This window comes from Lycorma delicatula, chromosome 7 (assembly GCF_047948215.1).
Source record: "Lycorma delicatula isolate Av1 chromosome 7, ASM4794821v1, whole genome shotgun sequence".
NCBI lineage: Eukaryota > Metazoa > Arthropoda > Insecta > Hemiptera > Fulgoridae > Lycorma > Lycorma delicatula.
The window spans coordinates 110,835,503-110,858,718 of record NC_134461.1 but is presented as its reverse complement, the minus strand read 5'-3'; the positions used below and the strand labels follow the sequence as shown (position 1 = coordinate 110,858,718).

The 23,216-nt window shown below is 24.7% G+C and overlaps 1 protein-coding gene across 1 annotated transcript; it reads right to left on the bottom strand.

Moving 5' to 3' along the window:
- Positions 1 to 553: 553 nt before the first annotated feature.
- On the bottom strand, positions 554 to 22,594 carry LOC142327714 (prostatic acid phosphatase-like). Its single transcript, XM_075370996.1, has 8 exons — positions 22,437 to 22,594; positions 16,356 to 16,526; positions 15,645 to 15,746; positions 12,781 to 13,017; positions 10,152 to 10,334; positions 8,557 to 8,680; positions 3,520 to 3,725; positions 554 to 787 (listed from the first exon to the last, which is right to left on the bottom strand). Exons 2-8 carry the CDS (start codon positions 16,467 to 16,469, stop codon positions 647 to 649), a joined length of 1,107 nt encoding a protein of 368 aa, XP_075227111.1. The 5' UTR covers positions 16,470 to 16,526; positions 22,437 to 22,594; the 3' UTR covers positions 554 to 646.
- Positions 22,595 to 23,216: the final 622 nt, after the last annotated feature.

Sequence of the window (23,216 nt, the reverse complement as noted above, 5' to 3'; positions counted from 1 at the left end):
TTATCAGTTTTTCAGAAATTCTTGGCCTGAAACTAAACAAAATAAACTAACTGGCTTAATATTATGTATATTATATACATATCACATAATATGTATTGTAATCTCAAAATATATCAGGGATAATAAATGTCATGCAATGATTAGGGGGGGGGGGGATCTTGTTTTGAAGCAAAATACAATTTTAAGACTGAAATTATAGTTGAAAATTAAACATATATTTTTATTTTTACACTTATAGACCAGTAAATATGGCATCGTATACACAGAATAATGTTTTTTTCCATGTTGTTGGCAACCCTTTTTTAAGAGATCAATTAGGACGTATGACATATTAAATATGGTTAGGACTTCTACTTATCCTTATTTTCCTCTTTCTCCTTAAACTCAAACAGTTCAGTTAACAATCTTGAAAAGAATACTTCAATCCACTTTTGTACTTTTGTTGCTCCTTCTGTTTAAATTGCCGTAAGAAAAACCAATTTCCAGTTTTCTAAATCTATGTATTAAGAAAGGAAGTTATTTTAACGTAGTGATAGAATAAAAAAAAAAACAATTCAATAAAAAATATTTATTCAACAAAGTTAAGTTTTAACCTTGTTATACACTTAGTGACAATTTTATAATTAAAACTGTAACATCAGTAATGCTATTTAAAGCAGTCTGTATTCCAGTCACCTGAGCGAACATATTCTGTATTTTCCAATGCTCTCTCCAGTGGACAAGGTATTGTGCAGTTTGGAAATTGCAACTCATAAGGTACTAGCTCAGCAGCATGTGAATAAAATATCTGTCCAGAAACAAAGCATACATTATTATTTGATTTATTAACACAATTTTTTAAGCTGTCATACACTTACACTGATCATTTATTTATTTTTAGTATATAATAATATATTTATTATTATTTTTTTTAATTTGTGCATTAATATTTAATGAAATATTGTTATTAATCAGAACTGCCATAAAATCTTCTTTCTTCTGTTGTTGGTAAAAAAATAAAACAGAGAGAGATTACAAACAAGGAAATGAAACAAAAGCACATACACACAATGTTTTTGAGGTGTGGAAGGCCCATTCCTGAATGTTACATAATGATTACAGATCATACACCACCCATAGTGTAACAGACATTAGGAAGTAAAATATGAGACCAAGTGATATTTTGTTTGTATTTTTTTAATTAACATAAATTTGGCTTACTGTGTATATTGTGGTGTCATTTAATGAAATTATAACAATAAGACACAGGAAAAATGTTTAACAAAACTTATTTTATGTATAGGCTATAAAAAATTTAATTAATCTGTCAAAATAAAAAAAAGATTGTGTAAAGCATGAGCATTTGGTAATACAGTAGACCTTTTTTTTAGATTTTGAACATATACTATTAGTTTCCATCACTACCAGTTATAATGACAAAAGATTAAAAGTTTCAACATCACACAATTGTGACATAGATGTATCACAATATATGACTATATATGGTAAAAAAATTTTTTTTTTTTACTTATCTACATTTGACTATGTAGATATGCCAAATTAAATGAAAAAAGGTTTTTAATCAAAATATACCATACTACATTTATTCATAAAAATAAATTCTTATTCACTTACTGTTTATTATAATTATTTTTATCTCTCTGTGTTGAGTACTTTGTCAGAACTTACCAATACATATATTTTAAATTAAAAAAATCTGATGTGGACAACACATGAGTTCTTTGTACACCATTAAATTACATTTACACATTTTTTTAAAATGAGAAGTATATAAGATTTTATTTTATTAAAATCTGATATTTTTTCAATTTTTTTTTTGTTACTGAATTATTATTCATCATAAATTTTTTTTTTATTAGAAAGGTTAATAATTGTTAATAAATCAATATATTTAAATTAAAAAAAAAGTTAAAAAAAAAGATAAAGTCTGTTCAAACTAATGTGTCTTCCCCTAAGATCAAAAAATTTCATTAATTAAAATTTTATTTGGCTACAACTCTGGAACCAATGAAAATAAGTACCACTTATGATATATCGTCGAAAACCTCTCAATAAGGGCTTTTTACTGCAGTTAAGAAAGAGTCCAAAATCCAAAGTGTTTGGATTTTGGGCTTTTTTGGACACTTTTGGTTCAGTCGATTGCAATTAAAAGGGGACTAGACAACTAGATGTTACAACAGTCCTAAATACAAAATTTCAACATCATACAGCTGATTGTTTTTGAGTTATGCGATATACATACATACATACATACATACATACAGATGTATGTATGTACAGATGTCACATTGAAACTAGTCAAAATGGATTCAGGGATGGTCAAAATGGATATTTCTGCTGAAATCTGGAAACTTCGCTATCACAATACTTCCTTTACTTTGTACAAGGAAGTAAAAAAATGTATGAATGGTTAAAAAATAAAAATATAAAGAGATGTGTTTGCTATCTTTACCACTAATATAAAATAAATTAATATATCAAGAATATATTAATAGATCAAGAGTAGAATATAAGAATATATCAAGAATAGCAATTAATATATTATTTTATCTTTTTATATCTTATCTTTTTAATATTTTTATTACTCTACTGCACTGTTAAATTCTATTGATACTATAAACCACCTAGTACAAAATATTAAGATAAGCCATATCATATCTTAATTTTACATGGAAATACTTTTGTGGGATCCTGCATCCTCAGTCATGTTTGAAATATTTAGTTTAACTGCATATTAAAAGTTAAAATTAATAATACTACTGTAACAATAATAAAAAATAATGAAAATTGCATATTAGTTCATTTTATGATTACTGCTGTCTGTTACAGTTTTTATAAAACTGTCCTTATTTTAGTATCTTTAATTTGTAATATGAAGTTCAATTAAATACTACAATCACGATTGAGGATGCAGGATCTGATGAAAGTACTTTCATGGTAAAATTAAGGTAAGATATATCTTATCTCAATATTCTGTACTAAGTGATTTATATTAATATATTTAAAAATATATATATATATACACACACACACACACACACACACACATATATATATATATATATATATATAATTTTATTCTCCAACCAATTTTCCAGCTAATGCTGGGTTTGTCTTTCTCTCTATCTCTGTGTGTGTGTGTACATGCAAATGTAATTACTGCTACTGACTTGCCAGGCCTAATGTAGCTGCAGTGTACATGTAAATGTACCAGTCAACATGTAGTCTTGAACAAACTCAGGTCAACCACTCCTGACATATATATATATATAAACTATATATATATATATATATATATATATATATATATATATATAATTTATTTTTTCTGTTATGGTAATTATCTAGGATAATGGAAGGTTAGGTGTAATTTAAATATTACAACTATAATAAGTACAACTATAAATTATAATAGTACAATAGTAGTATAATAGTAGTTAATTATAATAGTACAACTATTAAAGTTGAACTTTTATACTGGTCTAATATTAATAGGTAAATAATTTTAACAATACTTACTTTTAAATAATATTGATTATATAATTTATGTAATTCAAGGATTACTGATGCTCCAAAGTCAGGTATTTTAAATTTCTCAAAATCCAAAGCCCTCAAAAAGCTTATGATAGTAGTGTCATGAGCTGAATATACAAATAGTTTCCTATCAGCATTACCACCTTTACTCTTTTCATGAAATTGATGAAACATTTCCTTAACCAGGGATCCTGAAATTGAAATAAAATTACGATTGTATTTCAAATGTAATTCGCAGTTTTCTTAAATATATATATATATATATATATTCTTCCCTCATTGAGTATATTGATCAATTGTCCATTTTTTCTTTATATAATTATACAGAGAATCTCCCTAAAATATATGGAAAACTTTGAATGTTTCATATTCTATGAATTGATTGACATATTTTTGTAAAACTAACTGGTAAATTTTATTTTGACTTGATGAATTAATTCACCTCAGAAGCTTGAAGCTTGTATGTGGGAATATGAAACAGAAATTTTGTAGTGTATGATAAATGGCATGCCTGACCAGAATTCAAACCTGGGACCTCCTACAGGTTGAGTTGCTACAGAGATCGACAAATATGTAATTTCAGACATATATTTAAACCATCGATCTTTAATGATTTAGTTACATATAAAAACCTGCCATTTTAAAATTTCACACTGATAATTTTTAAATCATTAATGTTTTATTAGGTTTTATTTATTTTTTTTAATATTGTCAATTAGCTAAAATCCTTAGCATTTTATTTAAATAATATTGCACCAAATTTGTTCAAATGCTATTATAAATTGCTAAATTTTTCTGGTAAGTATTACATGAATAAATGTTCAAATTGAAAAAAAAAAAAGTAATTTGTTTGAAAAAATTCGTTATCAGATCTCATTTCCTCTACAAAGAAACAGAGATATTATTATTTTTTTAGTTGTAACCACACAATTTTTTTTTTTTTTTTTCTTAACAATGAATTGTATTTTTCTTATTCACAAGTGATTTTTTGTACTTTAAACAAAATGTATAAATCATTTTATTAATGGCAATTAGCATCAATTATGATAAATGATCCAATTTGCAATAAGGGAAACATACTTTTAATACATGGTACTAATTGCAATGGCTATAAAGTGGTACAGCTCTAGTAAGTGTTAACAGAAAAACGAGAAACAGTACATAAAATTTTCTATTTCTTTGAAAAGAACAGTGATTTGTGAATAACTTTTTTATTCTTTCTTTCATATTTTACATTTTGTTGGTGTAACCTGATATACAAATATCTCAACTCTTACTCAAAAAGTCTAATATACTGATCTGTTAAAAGCCACAGTGTAGACCTCCTTTTTCGATTCATTTGTCAAGAGAAAATTCGTCAAATGTTTCACAAGGTTAAAGACTTGTATAACCCACATGTTATACTTTTGTTTAACATCTTCATTTTCCAGAGGATACAGATATTTTTAATTAATAATTCACTATACATTCACATGAAGTGCATACTGCATTCAAAGAAATCCAATTTGATTTCCAAGAATCTCAAACTATGCATTTAGTATATTATATCTAAAAGGAGAAGGTATATTCTCTTTTTAGAATGAATCATTAGTTAATTGAGAGACATCTCATTCATAGATTGTCTTCTGTCATGAATTGTTGTAACTACTGCATCTGATCATGAACTGGAAATAGGTAATTTTTTAGACTGTGGCTTGAAAAAAATTATCAGATTATAATTATTATATAATAAATAATTAGAAAAAGAATTTAATTTTAGGGGGGATAATAAGTTAATCAAGGATCAAGAGACAGACACTTCTTAATTAATCAATTCTGTTCAGTAGTCTGTAGATTCATTTACTAATATTGATATTCACTAAAATAGGGTAATTCTATGTTGTTTTTTTTTTTTTTTATTTTAAAATGTATATGATTCTAATTTTTTTTTAAATTTACAGAAAAAACCAACTTGTTTATATTTGTATTATAAGAATATTTAACATTACTAGCCGTATTCTACAGTATGAGCTATAATTATTGGCTTTATTTGTCAAACTTACTTAAAACTTCTTCTGGTATAAGTAGTTTTCATATTCGACTTGTCTGATGAGCAATGCTACCAACTTCTAAATATAACTTTCAACTACCGTATTTATTTCAGTACCCCCCGCACTTTTTTTCTTGGAATTGGAGAGAAAAAATAAGGGTGCGGGGCTTACTTGAAACATAGCCTTTAGCCAGGATAATTTATATTTAAGTTTTCTTAGAAGTACCTAAATTCAATCACATAAATATAGTTACATTACGCTTTCGTTTATTAATACCGGATGCCGCTTACACAGAATACATCCTTAATTATTAACATCCTATTCATATTATCGATAGGAACGAAGTTACGGTATTTTTATAAAACTGATTCGTTTTGTTTAGGCTGCATCCGGGTCTAATGATACTACAGTTACAGTATCAGTTACCCATCATCGTCTTGTCTTTTCACCATAGTCATTGTACTGTTTGTATATATGAACGGTTATGTGCATTTAATCTGTTTAGTGTATCTTGTAAAGTTTAATACGGTGATTTATTTTAATTATGGCATTAAAATAAGTACAAAAGGACAGCGTCCACGATCTTTTACAGTAAATGAAATACTGCGCGTTATAGAAGAGGCTGAAAAAATTGGAAATTGGGCGGCAGGAAGAAAATTTGACGTAGATGAAAGCTGTATTCGAGACTGGCGTAAGAAGAAACAACTTCTGGTGAAAGGCACTGGTAATAAAAGGGCTTTTCGTGGCTTAAAACCAAAATACACATACATAGAAAAAAATTGTATGACTTTTTATGGAAAAAAGGAAATGCGGTTATGCTGTCACGACAGAAATGTGTCAATCATATGCTCGTGAAATCGCTAAATCATTGAATAAAGTTGATTTTAAAGCAATCCGAGGATGGATAACACAATTTTTTGCACGAAATGATTTGTCAATAAGACGAAAGACGACCATTTCTCAACGATTTCCAGACGCTTATGAACAAAAAATATTACATTTTCACAAATACATAATAAATCTTAGAAAAGATAAAGGCTATTTGCCTTCTCAAATAGGAAACGCTGATCAAACCCCCGTATATTTTGAAATGCCATTTCACAAAACCGTAAACAAAGAAGGTGAAATAAGTGTTACGATTCGCACTGGTGGTAATGAAAAACAAAGGTCTAGTGTTATACTTTGCATTACTTCTGATGGATCAAAATTACCTCCGTACATTGTTTTTAAAAGACAAACTCTTCCTACCGAACAGGTAAACGGAGTTACTATCAGAGCACAGGAATCAGGTTGGATGGACGAAACCGTAATTTTAGATCGGATCAGGTGTGTATGGCAAAAGCGATCAGGAGATTTACTTAAAAAAAAAAATACCGGTATGCTAGAAATGGATAGTTATCGGGAGCATACGACTGATAAAGTGAAAGACATTTTAAAAAAGGGTATGACAGACCAAGTAATAATTCCAGGCGGATTGACATCTCTATTGCAACCACTAGATGTCTGCATATAACAAATCGTTCAAATCTGCATTAAACAACTGTAGAGTAAATGGATGGCTGATGAAAATTTCTTTCTCACGCATACAGGAAGAATCAAACGCCCAGATCTGTGTTTGGATAAAAGATGTTTGGGAAGATATTTCCACGGAATTAGTAAGGAAAAGTTTAAAAAAAATGCGGAATATCTAATGAACTTGATAGTAGTGAAGACGATCACTTTTGGCAGAGCGACGTGGAGAATACCGGTAACTCTTCTACAGACATTGACAGCACAGTGATTAATTAAAAACAATATCCCATATTAAAAAGTGTATTGAAATGATCCTTTTCAACATGATAGTTTCTTTTCGTTTTACTGGCCTACTGATTCTGAACTAAACTAGTACTTACGGTATTTAATTATTAATGAAATATTAATATTGTAATTTAAATGAATGAATTAAATGCTTTACTTTCTGAATATTTTCGTATTTACGTATTTTTTTGTCATATCTGTTGCACTTTAAAATACCGATATATACTAGATTTTTTTTTTAGATTTTCGGTCGGAAAATCGTGGGCGGGAGTTATTCGTGGGCGGAGCGTACTCGAATAAATACGGTATTTGTTTTTTTTTAAATTTAATTAATTCAACTTTTCATTTACATATGTTTATTTAATATTCTTTTTCAATGTTATTCATTTTTAATATTTGTAAATTCTGGGTTATGTTGGAGATATTTTCCAAACCTATTCTATCAATCATGTTTGAATAAATTTGACTAGTTAACTGATTTTTTGTTACTGTAAACCATTTTAAGATTTAAAAATTATAATTAAAAAAAAATGATTACTGGTCATATAGATAGAAATAATTAAATTAATTATATAATCTCTGGGAGCTGTAATTTTAAAATTTTAATTGTTTTCAAAAAGAAAATTTTTAAATTACAGCTCCCAGAGATTATATAATTAATTTAATTGTATTATGTATTGTATTGTTTATGTATTATATTATAATACATATATACATATTATATATTATAGACATATATATTATTATAACCTAATTTTTTAAATCAAATTTTATTCTCTTCTTAATTATATGTAATCATTTCAATTAATTACATTTATATTACAAGTTAATTTTATATATATATATATATATATATATATATATTTACTAATATTTTTAATATTTTAAATATTTTAACTTGTAATATAAATGTGATTGAGACAGAATGGTTACATATAATTAAGAAGAAAATAAAATTTGATTAAAAAATTAGGTTATAATAACAATTATTTTGATAATTTATATTAACATTAAATAATTTTAATATAAACTCATTAATTATTGATAAAAATGTTTAAATCCTATAGCAGTAGATTAACTGAACTAATTATTAATAGTTATTAAGATAATAGTAACAAGTAATGATAAAAGTGCCAAGAAATTGAGTAAAATTAAATTATTTATTTTATGTTGACTTTTTGATTTTTAACATTACCTCCATAAAATTTTTTCAGAATTTTATTCCAGGTGAAACTTATTCCACATGTTTCTGTTTTTTCTTGCATTTTCTCTGGATAAACTCCTTTAGTCCATTCTGGTAAGGGGTAGTGATTAAATTCCTAAAAAAAAATAAAAATGTTAAGTTCAGCAACTTTTCTCTGTTGCGTATACTTAGCATATTTAAATTCTATTAATAAACCACACGCACATGTGCGAGTGCGTGTGTGAAATCATTTATATATTCCATATAAATCCATTCCAGTACATCTAATTTTGGTCCACCTTTCACATGGTCATATTTTAACCATACCAAACTTTAATCATTTGATTAGATTTGTTCTTAATTACTTAATCTCAGTATTTTGAGCTCTTTAGCTTTAATCAAATTGATCAAAAAAAAAAATATTCAACGAATTTTTTTATTGCTAAGTTTGCATAACCGAATCTGCCAGTTAAAGGATGGCAGTTTCTGCAATTTTGTATTGCTTACAAAATTTACTAGTGTTACCTGCTTAGAAATTTTAGTGGTAAAGAATTTTTTCTTAGATAAAATTAAAAAAAAAATTTAAGTGAAATAAAATTTAGAAACATAAAATTTTAAAAATTAATGAATTTATCTTATCTAAGACAATGTATATCATAAAATTTCCAAAACATATTCCTATGAATGGAACTTCAGATTATATAAAGTATTAATCATAAAACAGATTATTAATTCTGTTACTTAATTTAAATTTAAATGTAATAAATAAGTATTATTACCATAAATAATTTCAAAAACAGCCATAATAAAAAATTAACGTAATTTCTTTATAACGTGATTTTTTAACAAATGTTTAAGTCACATTTAGAAATTTATTTTAACATGAAGTGAGAAGAATTAAATCAAAAATGCTAAACTCTTGCTGGGAATTAAACTCAAGTCCAGTCCATTTAAAAGCCAGCATATAGACAATTCTATAAACTGGATAATGACTTCATTTAGACCAGCAATTCTCAAAAGTCTTTTTTTTTATATATCACTCATGTGAATTACAGGTCAGTAGCATACCACAGAACTACTAAATATGTAATATGTCATTAGGATGGCGATAGAGTTTATATCTAATATATATTAGATTTATATTTTGATTTAATTAAACTAAACCAAATTAATTCAAGCAGAATATGTAAATAAGTATATATATATATATATATATATATATATATATATATATAATATATATATATATATATATATATATATATATATAAAGTTTTCTTATATCCCTTTTGAGATATGTACGCCAACACTAACAGTTCAATTTTATCAAATGAAAAAATAACAATAATATTTTCAAATTATCAGAGTATGTAAAACATCAGAAGCAACTGTATTTTTCTGTTACAAGATAACCATGACAGACTCACTTAACTACTAGAGAAAAGTATGGCAATGCTTTTTTAGAGGCTTGCTTGTAAACTTGTTTGTACTTTTAAAATTTTTAACAAAAAGGTGAATCACGTCTGTATTACTTATAATAAAACAATATGTTTTGAAATAATTTTAAATTTATTATTATAATTGTATGATAGAAACTAAAATCTTACTTCCATTTGTAAATTTGTGTACAAGGATGCCACATCATCAATTGTACTTATTTTATCCCCTGATTTCTCTGTCAAATATTCATATAATTCTTTATCTTCTGCTGTTTCTTTACTAGCTAGCTCCATCAATACTTTCTCTCGTTCCATCCAGAATCTGGGACAAGGAGCTAGAGGTGCCAATGTCTAAAAATTAATGACATTCTAATTTTATAACAAATTTTGACATCAAGGAATTTAAAAACACACCAAACTTAAAAAAAAAAAAAAACATTAGCAAACATAATATGTTTAAATTGTGCAAATATAAACAAGCAAATGTTATATATAAAAATATGATGAAACTTCTTAGATTTAATATATTATTATTCAGCTATATACCATAAAAAACTCCTAAAAATTGTAAGATGTTTGCCATTAACAATAGTATCACGTATGAAAATAAATTTGCAAATCTAGAATTTAAATTATCATATGGAAAACTATGTTCTTGTAATTTGAAGGTGAATTTTTAATATTTAAAAAGATTATCATACTGATCAAAGAACTTAAATAAAATTATTGTTTAATATGTCTATTCTGTGTTAAGAGACAGCCCCCAATACTGAGAGAGTTCTAATTCTTCTTAGATTTCTCTATTGTGAATCATTCGTCACCCTGGAATAGGTTTTGGGTCAAGAATCTAAATGCTTACAATTTTTAACTGGATTGGAATTTGAATGTGACTAATGAATTTAAAGGTAGAATGAAAACGATTTTTTTATGGCATGTTAATAAACTTTCAGAAATATTTATTAGCTGATTTTATAAAAAGATTTATGTGCTTGAAAACTTAGTGAATACTTTAATATCTCTTTGGCAATGAGTAAACTAGAATATTTGCACTGATTTTAATAAAATAAATATCAGTCTCTATTATTACATTAAAAAATTGATATTAGTTACATAATACTTTAAAAGACAAAAATGGTAGAAAAAATCCTGTTTTTACAAATTGTAATTATCTAAGCAAATACTAGTATGTAATACTGGTGAGATTTTCAACTGGTTCATCAGAACCATTTTATTTTATGAGGAGATAAACCATTAGACTCTTAGTTTTACTGTATATAATTTTATTCTTCCACTGTTTTATCCTTGGATATATTAAATTATGTGGAACCATCACGTTTTAAGGATTCTGTTGATGGTTTTACTCGGTAATATTTTATTTTCATGCATCAAAACCCAATATTTTTGATACTGAACTTTTAAATGATATAAAAATAATATTTGTTTCCCCTCATTTTTACATATACAAATTATTTATTAATTCCCATAAAATCCAACACAAAAAACATAGAAATGCAACATATATATATATATATATATTATTATGATATTTATTCTTCAAAATTATTTTTAGAAAAATTCAGTAATCTTAAGGTTCTTTCTGATTTTGATTTACCATTACAAAAGTGTTATTAACATTGTGACATTGTATGCCATTGCCATATTTTTTTTATAACTGATAACATAAAATTAAAACAGATCATCCTTCCTAGTTATTTCAAACCAAATAATAATAATTATTATAATAATAATAAATTTATCAAAATTAAAATTAATTAATACATTTATGATTAAAAACATGTAAAGAATAAATTACAACAAAAAAAGTTCAGATTTCTTATAAAAAAAATCATGACTGCTATTAACAACATAAAAGTTTATTACAAGAAAATAAGAACTCTAAACTTTTTATAAAGTTTTGTTTTGACTTATGTAAAATCAATTTCATCAGGTAATGTAAAAATATAGTACCAGATTATATATAAAACTTTTAATAAGAAGTTTTTTCTGACCTTGTCATAAATTTACCACTCATTCTCTTAACGTCCCTCATCTAAAAAATATTTTTCATATTGCTTGAAACTAAAAAAAAAGTTTTAGAACTTAAAAATAATGCTAAACGTTTTAGTATAATTACAGAAAAATATCTTAATACATCAAATAAAAATGTGCAGATATCGTCTCATTTTGGATCTTATATTTCACTGAAGTATACTTTTGACTTATGATCTGATAGATATTTTCCTCAACATTTAATACCACTCTTCAGTCTAGAATGAATGAATGCAATAAATTATGTATAACACTTTTTTTTTATTTTATATACATACAAACTTTGTATCCTGTATTATATCTGACTTTGCAGTTACTCTATATGCATTTTCTAATTTAAATCATCATCTGAATAATTACCTAAAATATTTAATATAATTTTTAATTTCCATTAACACAATTCAATTATTAAATTCAATTCAATTTAAACTACAATTCAACAACCACTTTGATACAAATAGTTTAGAACACATTTTTACAGTCTAAATCTTATAAAATTGATTTTGGATTTAAAAAAAAAATTATTGAAAATCAACAACATAATTTTTTAATATCTTTATTCACTTAAATTAAATCTTGATCAAATCTGTACTATTAAAAAAGCTGGATCAGCTGCAAAAAGTAGTTCATATTACTAAACTATAACATGGAAAACTGAGAAATGTGAAATTTATTTCTTTACAATAGATTTAATGTAAATGCTGAAATTTTTATTTAATATATATTAAAATTGCTACATGAACATTACCTGATCTTTATTTGTTGGTACAGAATGAACTGCTATTGGTTGCCAAGCAATTTCATCATTCCAGATTTGGTCACCTTCTGGTCGAAACCATCCAGCTAACAAACACTGAGTGCTCATATGTGTTCTATCATAATCACTGCTATTAACTCGAACAGCCTTAAAGGAATATTTTGGAAGAAATGATTTGTATTCCTTTCTAAACAATTTTCCCAAGTTATATAGTTGTAGTTTTCCTTTCTGTTTTATAAAAAAATGAATAAGTATTAATGATTGAAGAAAATTATGTGGTAGATAAAAATGAGATATTTCAGGAGTAGGATAAAATTTATACAGTAAAAATTACTAATTCAAAATGTTTGAAGTTTAGAATCACTCCAAGTTAATAAAATTATAAAATAAGTTGCATAAAATTACTGATAAATTATTTATAAACTATAAACTTATAAAATAATAAACCTATAAAATAATTTAAAAAATGTATTTTTATTTGGATTTAATTATATATGTATTTTATTTAAATTCCATGGTCTTTAAGTGAACATAAGATAAAGCAAGAACATACAATTACAAATCCTGTAAGTCTGATTTCATCCTTTTGAAAAAATAATTGAAAAGGTTTCATGGTTAGAATCTTATTTGAATTAAAGTAACTATAAGGAAGGTTTAGAAAATAGAAATCTAAAAACGTGCATCAGAAACTTGTATATGGACAAGGTAAAGTGGATTAAATTATGTAGATATATTGGCATAAGTAGAAAAGACCATATCAGTCTTTTAGATTCAACTAAAGCTTTTCATTATGAATTTTGAACTCCTACAAATTTTAGAGAAGATAAGTATAATAGGTGTAGCCGATAACTGGATTAGATCTTTAGATATTTTGTGGGTAATTAATAATGTGTAAAAATAAAACAAAAGACAAAAGTAGAAGCTAGAAATTATAAATCTGCTTTGTTAAATTATTAATTGGAGTCCCACAGTCAATACTAGGCCCACCTTTGTTTTTATATAAATAAGTGATAAAAAGTCAACTAATGCAACATTGGTACAAACTGATGCAATATTAATATGTTATGAGAAAGATATTTTTATATACATACACTCGGATCTTCAACGTCTCTTTCAGTAAAATTTAATATGAAATGAAAATAAATCTAATTTTATAAATTTTAAAGTAAATATATCAAATAAGAAAATAATATTAATTTCATGGTACGTAATAATATTATAGAACAATCATCATTAGTGAACGTTTTAAATGAAATGATTGATTACAATTTCTCTTGGAATGTATATGGTCATAACATTTACAAAAAAAATAAGCTGAAATATTTTTCTCTAAGACAATTATTTTAGATTGATGATAAGAAATTGATGAGATCAGGTTATTATGTGTTTATAATCTATCATATACAATGCTTAATACTGTTTTTGCAATCTAAACAAACTTTAGAAAGAGATTTTAGGCCATGAAAAAGACATTGGATATATGGGAGGAATAAAAAAATTATGAAAAATGTTGACAATCTTTTTTAAGATTTACGATTAATGATGTTTTATTTATTATTTATTTATTTACAGATCAATAATAAATTGTAGGCTGACAGATTTAAAAAAAAAAATGTAGGCACTCATAATTATAACACAAGAAATGGAAAAGACATGTTTGTAGAAATCCATAGAATAACCTTACCAACAGGGCAAAAGTTCATAAAGAAATTACTGTATGACACTAGTGATCATAACATCAGAAAAATCTTATAAAAAAGGCTAATGGTGTTTTTAATTAAAACAAAAATGTTTTACCGTATAGAAAAATTCCTTTCCTTACTTTATCATTATTAAGTCATAGATTTAACATTACAGTATTAGATTTATGTTTGACTCACTCTTTACTCAGTACTGAACAATTAGAGGATGGAATAAAAAGAAAATACAGTCTATTGTCACTATAGCATTTAAAAACCTGCTCAAGATGAAATAAAACATTATGAAAGCTGTTGTAGTTACAAATGCAATCAATCTTAAATTGATACTTCAATGCAGATAGCAGCAGCAGACATGAAATTTTCTTTCATAAATTCAAACTATTCATTTAATATTTAAATTATTCTATATAGTTTCAACAGAGAAATATATATATATATATATATATATATATATATATATATATATATATATATATATTTATGAAAATAAATCAAAAAGAAAAAAGAACAGTTTACATCCATTGAAGAAGATTTGTTGTGTGCTGTTATTTCAGTCTACGATAAATAATTAAAACTTTAATGTAACCTCAATTAAATCAAAGGTAATAATAAAAACTCACTATTCAAAAGTATTATGATATTTTAATTAATTCTTTAAAAATATTAAAGCAATTACTAATTGCTATGTAATTTATTAATTAAGCAACTCTTTTTTAATAACTAAGCAATTACAAATAGTAAAATAAACTAAAAGCAAGATATGGTGTATATTTTATTTTAATTTATGTTTATTTATAAATCTTATGTTTTATAAGTGACATTGTTCCATTAACATATTTGATAAATTGATGAACAATAAAACCGTCATGTTAGGGTATGATAAAATCTTAAAACCTTATTAGAATGTTAATCTAATAAACCTTTTCTCCTAAAACCAGAAGTAGGTTAAGCTGTAAGCTGGATGCAAATATTTGCAAAGTTCAGGAACATCATTGCTAGCTTTTTCAGCCTTTTTCAACTTTTATTTATTTAAACATGAAATGAAATACAACTTTTGTGCTTTATCTTGATTATTTAATTCTGACAGTCTTTAAAACCATTATCTATTAGTGTTTAAGTAAATTTAAATATTAATATTTTTTGGAAATAACTTACATTTGTCAGTTGACCTAAACCGATTGGCCAATATTTTTCTACATCTTTATAAGGATCATTTGTATATGTGTGATCAGGTGTTCTGTGACCATGACGATGAAGCTGAAACACAGAATTTATAATTAAAATATGTTACAAGATATGATGGTCTGTTTAATATTTATTCTCCTTTATGCGTTTCCATCAACAAGTTGCTTTATAGGTACAGCCTGAGCATGTAGCTATTGCATCATTTAACATTATGTAGCTTTTGCTAGATATTTCAGTTTATTTAATTCTGGGCAAGACACATCTGGTAATCCACTTTAATGAAGATGTTAGTTATCACAGTTTAATTTGTATTAATCAACGTATGTTTGGTTTTTCATTTTTCATATTCATATGTATATATTCTTAAAATTGTACCAATATAAACCACCAAGTACAAAATATTAAGATAATACCATGTTAATGTTGAGATAAGACAATTGTTCATGACTGAGGATACGAGACCTGCAAAAGTACTTTCGTGGTAAAATTATGGTAAGGTATGTCTTATCCAAATATTCTGTACTAGGTGATTTTTATTATATTTTTAAAACTATATAAATAAATTTAAAAGAGCTCTTTTAAAAAAATTCATATTGTTGTAGTACTAACAATAATTTTAGTTGTATGGCAATATGATGTTATCTACAATAAGATTAAAATAATAAATAATCTCTCACTTACAACAGTAACAAGTTGCAGAGAATCTAAGTCTTCTATAATTTCAGCTGTCGTATCTCTTGAGATGTACACCACCAGGATTACTAAAATGTTTACTTTAGTAATTAACAACTTCATTGTTATTTCAACTATAAAGATTATGAAGAATTCAGAGTAATTGCCACACCATGCATGCTTAAAAAAAAAAAAAAATATTAAAACTTATTAGTTGTTTTTTTTTTTTTTTATAAAATGTTAGTTATAAAATGTAAATTAATTTAGTTAGTGTAAATTTGTTTATTTACACTATTACAAATTTTTATTTTCTTTAGAAAATAAACTTATTAAAAACAACCAAAATTTATTACTAAAACTTTAACTTATAAATTATTGTGTTAAGGTTTTATAAAAATCAAATTTTTTTCCGGTAATTTGAAAAAAAAAAATTTACAATTAATTTTATGTGACTATTTTGAATGGTTTGACACACATTATATACTTGTTATTATGCCCTACTGTTATGAATAAAGGTTATGAATGTTATGAATTAAACAAATTGATGAAATAGGATTAAGTCATTTAACATGGGAGGGATAAGGAGAAGTGGGAAATGAAGATGTTACCATATGTTATTCAAGAAAGGAATAAATGTTGTGGGTGTTGTAAAAACTTATATCAAAATCAATATAAAAAGTAATAAGTAAAAGTCTGATATATTTGAGGATAGTAATGCTACTAAAGAATCTTCTTATAGAATATATATGGCAACATATCATATATAAACATACAAAGAGAAAGGATCTACATGAGTATTGAAAATCTAACCAGACAAATATTTTGGGAGAGTGAATAGCTTAATAGATATGTGTTAATGATATATGTAGTAGGAGAGTTTAGTTTAGGAAGAAATAATGAAAGAAGAAAGAAATAACGAAAGTTAAGAAAGAAAATTTTTACATAACCAATTCTGGTTAAAAAAAAAAAGCAAGGAGAGTTCACAATCTAAAGATAGAGTTTATTATCGAATAGATTTTATTTATTTATTACTGGTGGATATATTTTATTTATTTTATTGCTGTGAAGAGAGCTAATGGAATATAGGGAACAGATTTTAATAGGAATGATATCTTGTGAATTATGGAGATTAGAGTAACATTATAGAATATTAAACAATCAATGTACCTGGTCTAAATTAAATATAAAATCAAAAAAGTACTTAGTCTAACCTAATCATAATGTTTTAACTCATAAAACATTATGAGTTAAATGGACAGATAAGGTAATGGTAATGTAAGAGAGCAAATGAAGACAAAGGTGGTAAAAAGTTACATGTGGAAGAAGATAAAGGAAAAAAAATAGATCAAGGACTTGTATAACATACAAGTCCTTGATAACAAGGACTAGAGAAATAAAAAAGAAAAAGAGAAAAAAGAGGAATAAAAAATTAGACCACAATAGAGGATGAGGAAAACAGGTTCTCAAACTTTAAATATAGTTTGAGCTATCAAAAAATGAAAAACATAATTTGCAGGAATAAATTGCACTCTTACACTTTTTCTGTCTAGGGAAGGAGGGCCTAGAAATGTGTAATACAATATTGAACGAAAAATGAACAGAAGATTTTGTAAAGATTATTATGATATTAACTCTGAAAAGAGTTGGGCACCAAACTATAAATGTATTTATATGTGCTGTTAAAATATTGTTAATGTTTTTAAATAGGAAAACAATTTACGTTCACAAATTTAAAGTGGACCTGAGAAGAAGTTAGGCTAATAAGAATAAATAAAGAACGGTACTTGATTTTGAAAAAAATAATTGAATTTATCTTTATAGATACTGAGAAAATATTTAACAGAGTCAAACTGGAATAAATTGATGGAAAGCTTAACGCAAAGGTTACTGAACCATCAGGAACAGAGGGCTATTCCAAGAGTTGTACAAGAAACAAAAATAGCTGTAAAAGTAGGTAAATATTTGACAGACTGGCTAGCAATTATAGAAGAATAAGATAAGGCTGCTATCTATCACTAACACTCTTTAATCTTTATATTGAAGACTTAGAATACCGTATAGGAAGAAAAGGAATTACTTGTAGGAGATTGAATGATAAAATGATACAATTTACAAAAAAATAAAGGTGAGCAAAAAAATAATAAATTATTATCTAAATTAAGCTTTTTCAGTTAAAAAACATCACAGCAAACAGAAATAACAAATTGTAAATCCTGTTCATTCTCAAAATTTATTTAAAAACAATAGTTTTTCAACTTCAAAAAACTGACTGGCTGATGGGTTAACTTATTACTGAATTCCTGTCTACAGCAACATTTGCAGAATTAAAAGTTTTCTTTTAACACTTTGTAAAATGGTAATAATAATGGAAATTGGCTGCTGCATTCAAAGAATAGATGATTCTTTCTGAATCGACTATTGTTGATTCAGAATGATATATTATTATGATATAATATAATAATATATTTCTTTTTTTTGTATGATATCTCAATCCTTATAGCCTCATCTGCTACCTCCATGAAGATACCTACTCTACAAACAGGGAAGTGGGGAAGACTAAGTATAAGGGGAAATGTAGTAGAACAATTAATGAAAAACCTTAATGTGCGGCACTATCCTATCAGTAGTAGGGAATGAAAATAACTAACTTATTAACATGATCAATAGTATTAAAACAAATCAGCCATACACAAATTGCGGCTAGTCAAATTAAACGTACATAAAAAATGTACCTGGTCTAAATTAAATATAAAATCAAAAAAGTACTTAGTCTAACATAATCATAAAAATAACTATTTAACAAAATAAATTAAATATTAAAATCAAGTAAGATAGTAAATAACGTGCAGAAAAGAAAAAAAGAAAAATAATTTGGCTTTAAAATAAAATAATATCAAGTCTGTATACAGAGAAAAATAAAGGTGATTATGGGAAATTCACTGATCACAGCCATCATCCAAAAAATATCTTTCTAATTTTCCTTTTGAACAAAAATTACATTTCTGTTTTTTATTTAAATAATAATAATAATAATAATAATAATAATAATAATAAGAGGAAGAAGAAGTAGAAGAATTATTGCAATGAAGTGGTTTTGGATCGTAATAAGTCAATAAAGACTTCTTTGTTTTAAAAATATCAAGTGTTCTTTGCAGCAAACTTTACAAAAAAAATACAATATTATAACTGATGATTTAGTATTTTAATATTGTTCACTTCTTAAATAATTATGGTTCACTGAGAAAGCCTTAATGGAAATACCATTTATGGCAATACCATTTATATAATTGTATAAACGGATTTGTAAATATTTATAGATAAATTAATTTATTACATAAATAACATTCATGTTAATTTTTAAAACAATTTGAAGGTGTCTTTAATTATTTAATTTTTTAAATATGTATTATTATTATTAATATTCTAATTAATTACTGTAAATAATAATAATAATAATTAAATAATTATCATTCAAAATTTATTATTTATCAATAATTTTTTTTTTTTTTTTTATAAAAAAAAAATATAATTATTTTAAATTAGAAATTTTATAGTTCATTTTTAATCTTCTCTTTCAAATTTTACTATAATTCTATTTTCAAACAGATATTATTGTATAATTTATATTATTAGGTTCAATGAAAATTTATAAGATTTCTAGAACTATAGAGACCATAATTTTAATATTTTAAATTGTATTATATAAAACACCATCTAGAAAAATAGAGATCTCTGTGCAAATACTAAACAAAGATAATAAACAAAAGCAATTAAATGAGAAACACAAATTTTAGTAAAGTAATTATATTTCCTCTAGAATACTGTTTGCTAAACTATTTTGTAATATATTAATTAAATTACTCATCAATTTTAAATAAATTATTTATGTAGATAATAAAAAATTGATCCAATATAATCCTTGGGGCACACCATGCTGCATTGAAATTAGTATTTACTTTAGTAAAATATTTTCTGTTTGATAAATAACTTTCAAGAGTTATAAATAATACCTTGTACCCCAATTTCTTTTTACCTACGAATTAACATTTTATATTTTACAGTATTAACATCCTTGAATTTTTACAGTAACTCTATAACTTATTTAGTTTATGTCAATGGTTATTTCTTTCAATAATTTTTCTTTTCCTTTACCTTTTTAAAACTCAAATTGTGTCAATCGTATAAATAGCATTCAGGTATCTATTACTAACCATATTATTTTTGTATAATATTTTCGATCATAGGTAAAATAAATATCTGCTAATAATTTAATAAACCAGATAAGTCATCTCCTTTAAAAATTAGTTTAAACATTGACGTTTAAAAATATCAAAATAGTATACAGATTCATATATTAACAAACATAGAAAAGTTGTTACTGTAGTAAACATAAGAATAATTTCATTATTATCAAGTAATAATATTTATTTCTCTATAATAATAATAATGATAATAATAATAATATATAATATAATAATAATTATTATATTACATAATAATAATAATAATAATAATAATAATAATAATATTATTATTATTATTAATATAATTTAATTTATTAATTGTTATTAATAATGATGTGATATTATTAATATCATTATTAAAAACAGGGAACATTTTTTTCACCTTTTCTTATGTGCGTTGATAATACAGCCATTAGCCAGATAGAATTTTAATCTTACATAAAAAGGAAGATTTTTATTTTAGACAAAATATTTTTAGTATTTAAAGGAGATATTAATTCTTCTGATTAGAGAAATATTAATTCTTGTATTTTTTGAGGTAATTCTTGTAGTATTATTCTTCAGGTAGTGCTAAATTTATATTACATTCTCATGTAAACATAATAATTAATTAACTATATGTTGGCAATAACTTATTGACCTCAATTTTATAATGCCAACTGTATTAAAAATTTCTACGTGCCTTTATTAAATTTAAAAAGGTTTTTATCCAAACCTTATTAGATTGCATTCTTGCATGAACTATTGTTACTTACCTCTTTTTGTTAAATTAAAAAAGTAAAATAAAAAAAAAACGATAACTACAATTTAACCTACATAACTACGTGTTTGTATGTCCCTTTAAAGTGTTATTTTACAATAAATTTAAAACTTCATATTGAAAATTTTACCTCTTAATACGTCTGTTTTAGTAGCTATCAATTTTGTTTGTGTATTAATTATCATCCCAGATCTTTTTTTGGACATACTCACCTAGATTCAAGTATGTATTTAAATTTTTTGCTGTAATTTCTGCCTAAAAATACTTTTAAACCTTAATTGTTTTAATATTATCCATCTAATAGTTAATATTATGATTCTAATACAGATCCTTAGATCTGAAAATAAGAATGATAATTAAATGAATTTTTATGCATTTTATGAGCAACAGCAGAATAAAATTGAAAAAATTGAATAGGTTTTCCCACAATGCTTATTAAAAATTTTAAAACCATCCATTTAATACAGAACAAAAAAAAACAACTTTAATAAGAAAACCTTTCTATAAACACTCAACAGTGAAGAGCTGATTTTATTACAAGGTTTAATTATGGCTACACGTATTCTGTATGACTAAAAAACTTATTAGTTGGGTTATCAAGAATATACTACTGATGTTTTAATTTGATCTTATTGGTATTGTGTGAAATGGTATTGTGTGAAACCCTTCAAAAAGGGAAACTGGTATATCCTAGAGAAGTTGAAACTTTCACTCAGTCGGTTATCATGTAACGATATCGAGAGTAATTAATTGACTTTGGTTTTCAGGAAGTTAAGAGTATCATTTCTTTTCAGTCCCGTAATAATAATAAAAATAATTTATTATTATTTTAATAATAAATTATAAATATAATAAATAAAGATAATATATTTTATATTTAATATGTATATTATTAAATTATATTTTATATACATAGTTATATATTATAATTTATAATTATTTTATTGCTAATATAATTTTAAATATCTACTTATATTTTTACTTATATATTATTTTATATTAATATATATAATATAAATGTAAATAAATATAATTATAATTATTTTTAAGTTAATTACAGTAATAATTAAAAAGATATAGAATTACCAAAAATAAGAATTGTTTTTCTTAAGTTGTAAGTCAGTGATCGGCTAATGATGCAAGTACCAGTAAAACGATAGGAACAAATCGAAGTACTAGAGTAACTCAGACCCAGGTATGTCGTTCTTTTATACCTATCTACCCCTCCTACATGAAATTATGAAAAAGAAAAAACTTCAAGATAACTTTTAAATGTCGGTAGTATGCCTTCCTATTATTATTATTTTTTTTTAAAAATAAATGAAGGAAGTTGAAAGATAATTTTGGAATAATTGGTATTGAAAGAAACTAGTAACTTATTATGAATAGTTTGATTGTATTTAAACCACAGACCTATCGCACCAGAGTGGTTACTAACGGAAAGAGATAAAAATAAAAAAAATAATTAAATACTTACTTTAAAATGATTTGATTTTTAAAAAAATACCAAATTTCATTAAATAAACTTCATTCATTTCTGAAAAAAAAATAGATTATTGAAATTAAAAACATTATTAATAATTAAATAATTTTTAATTTAACTGAAAGAAATGGTGTTAAATTCAGTCTCACAAATTGTAATTAAGAAAGTCAACTATCTAATTTTATTATTTATTCTACCTAACTCAAATCTGAATGGAATTCTTTTAGTAATTCCTTAAGTTTTGATAAGGGTAAATTTTCTGTTATAAAACAAACGTTTTTTCCTTTATAGCATGAATGTAATTAACTTTTACCAATTTACACTGGTTTAATTATACCTGTTAATACATTAACAATAATTTTTCAATATAATTATGTAACATT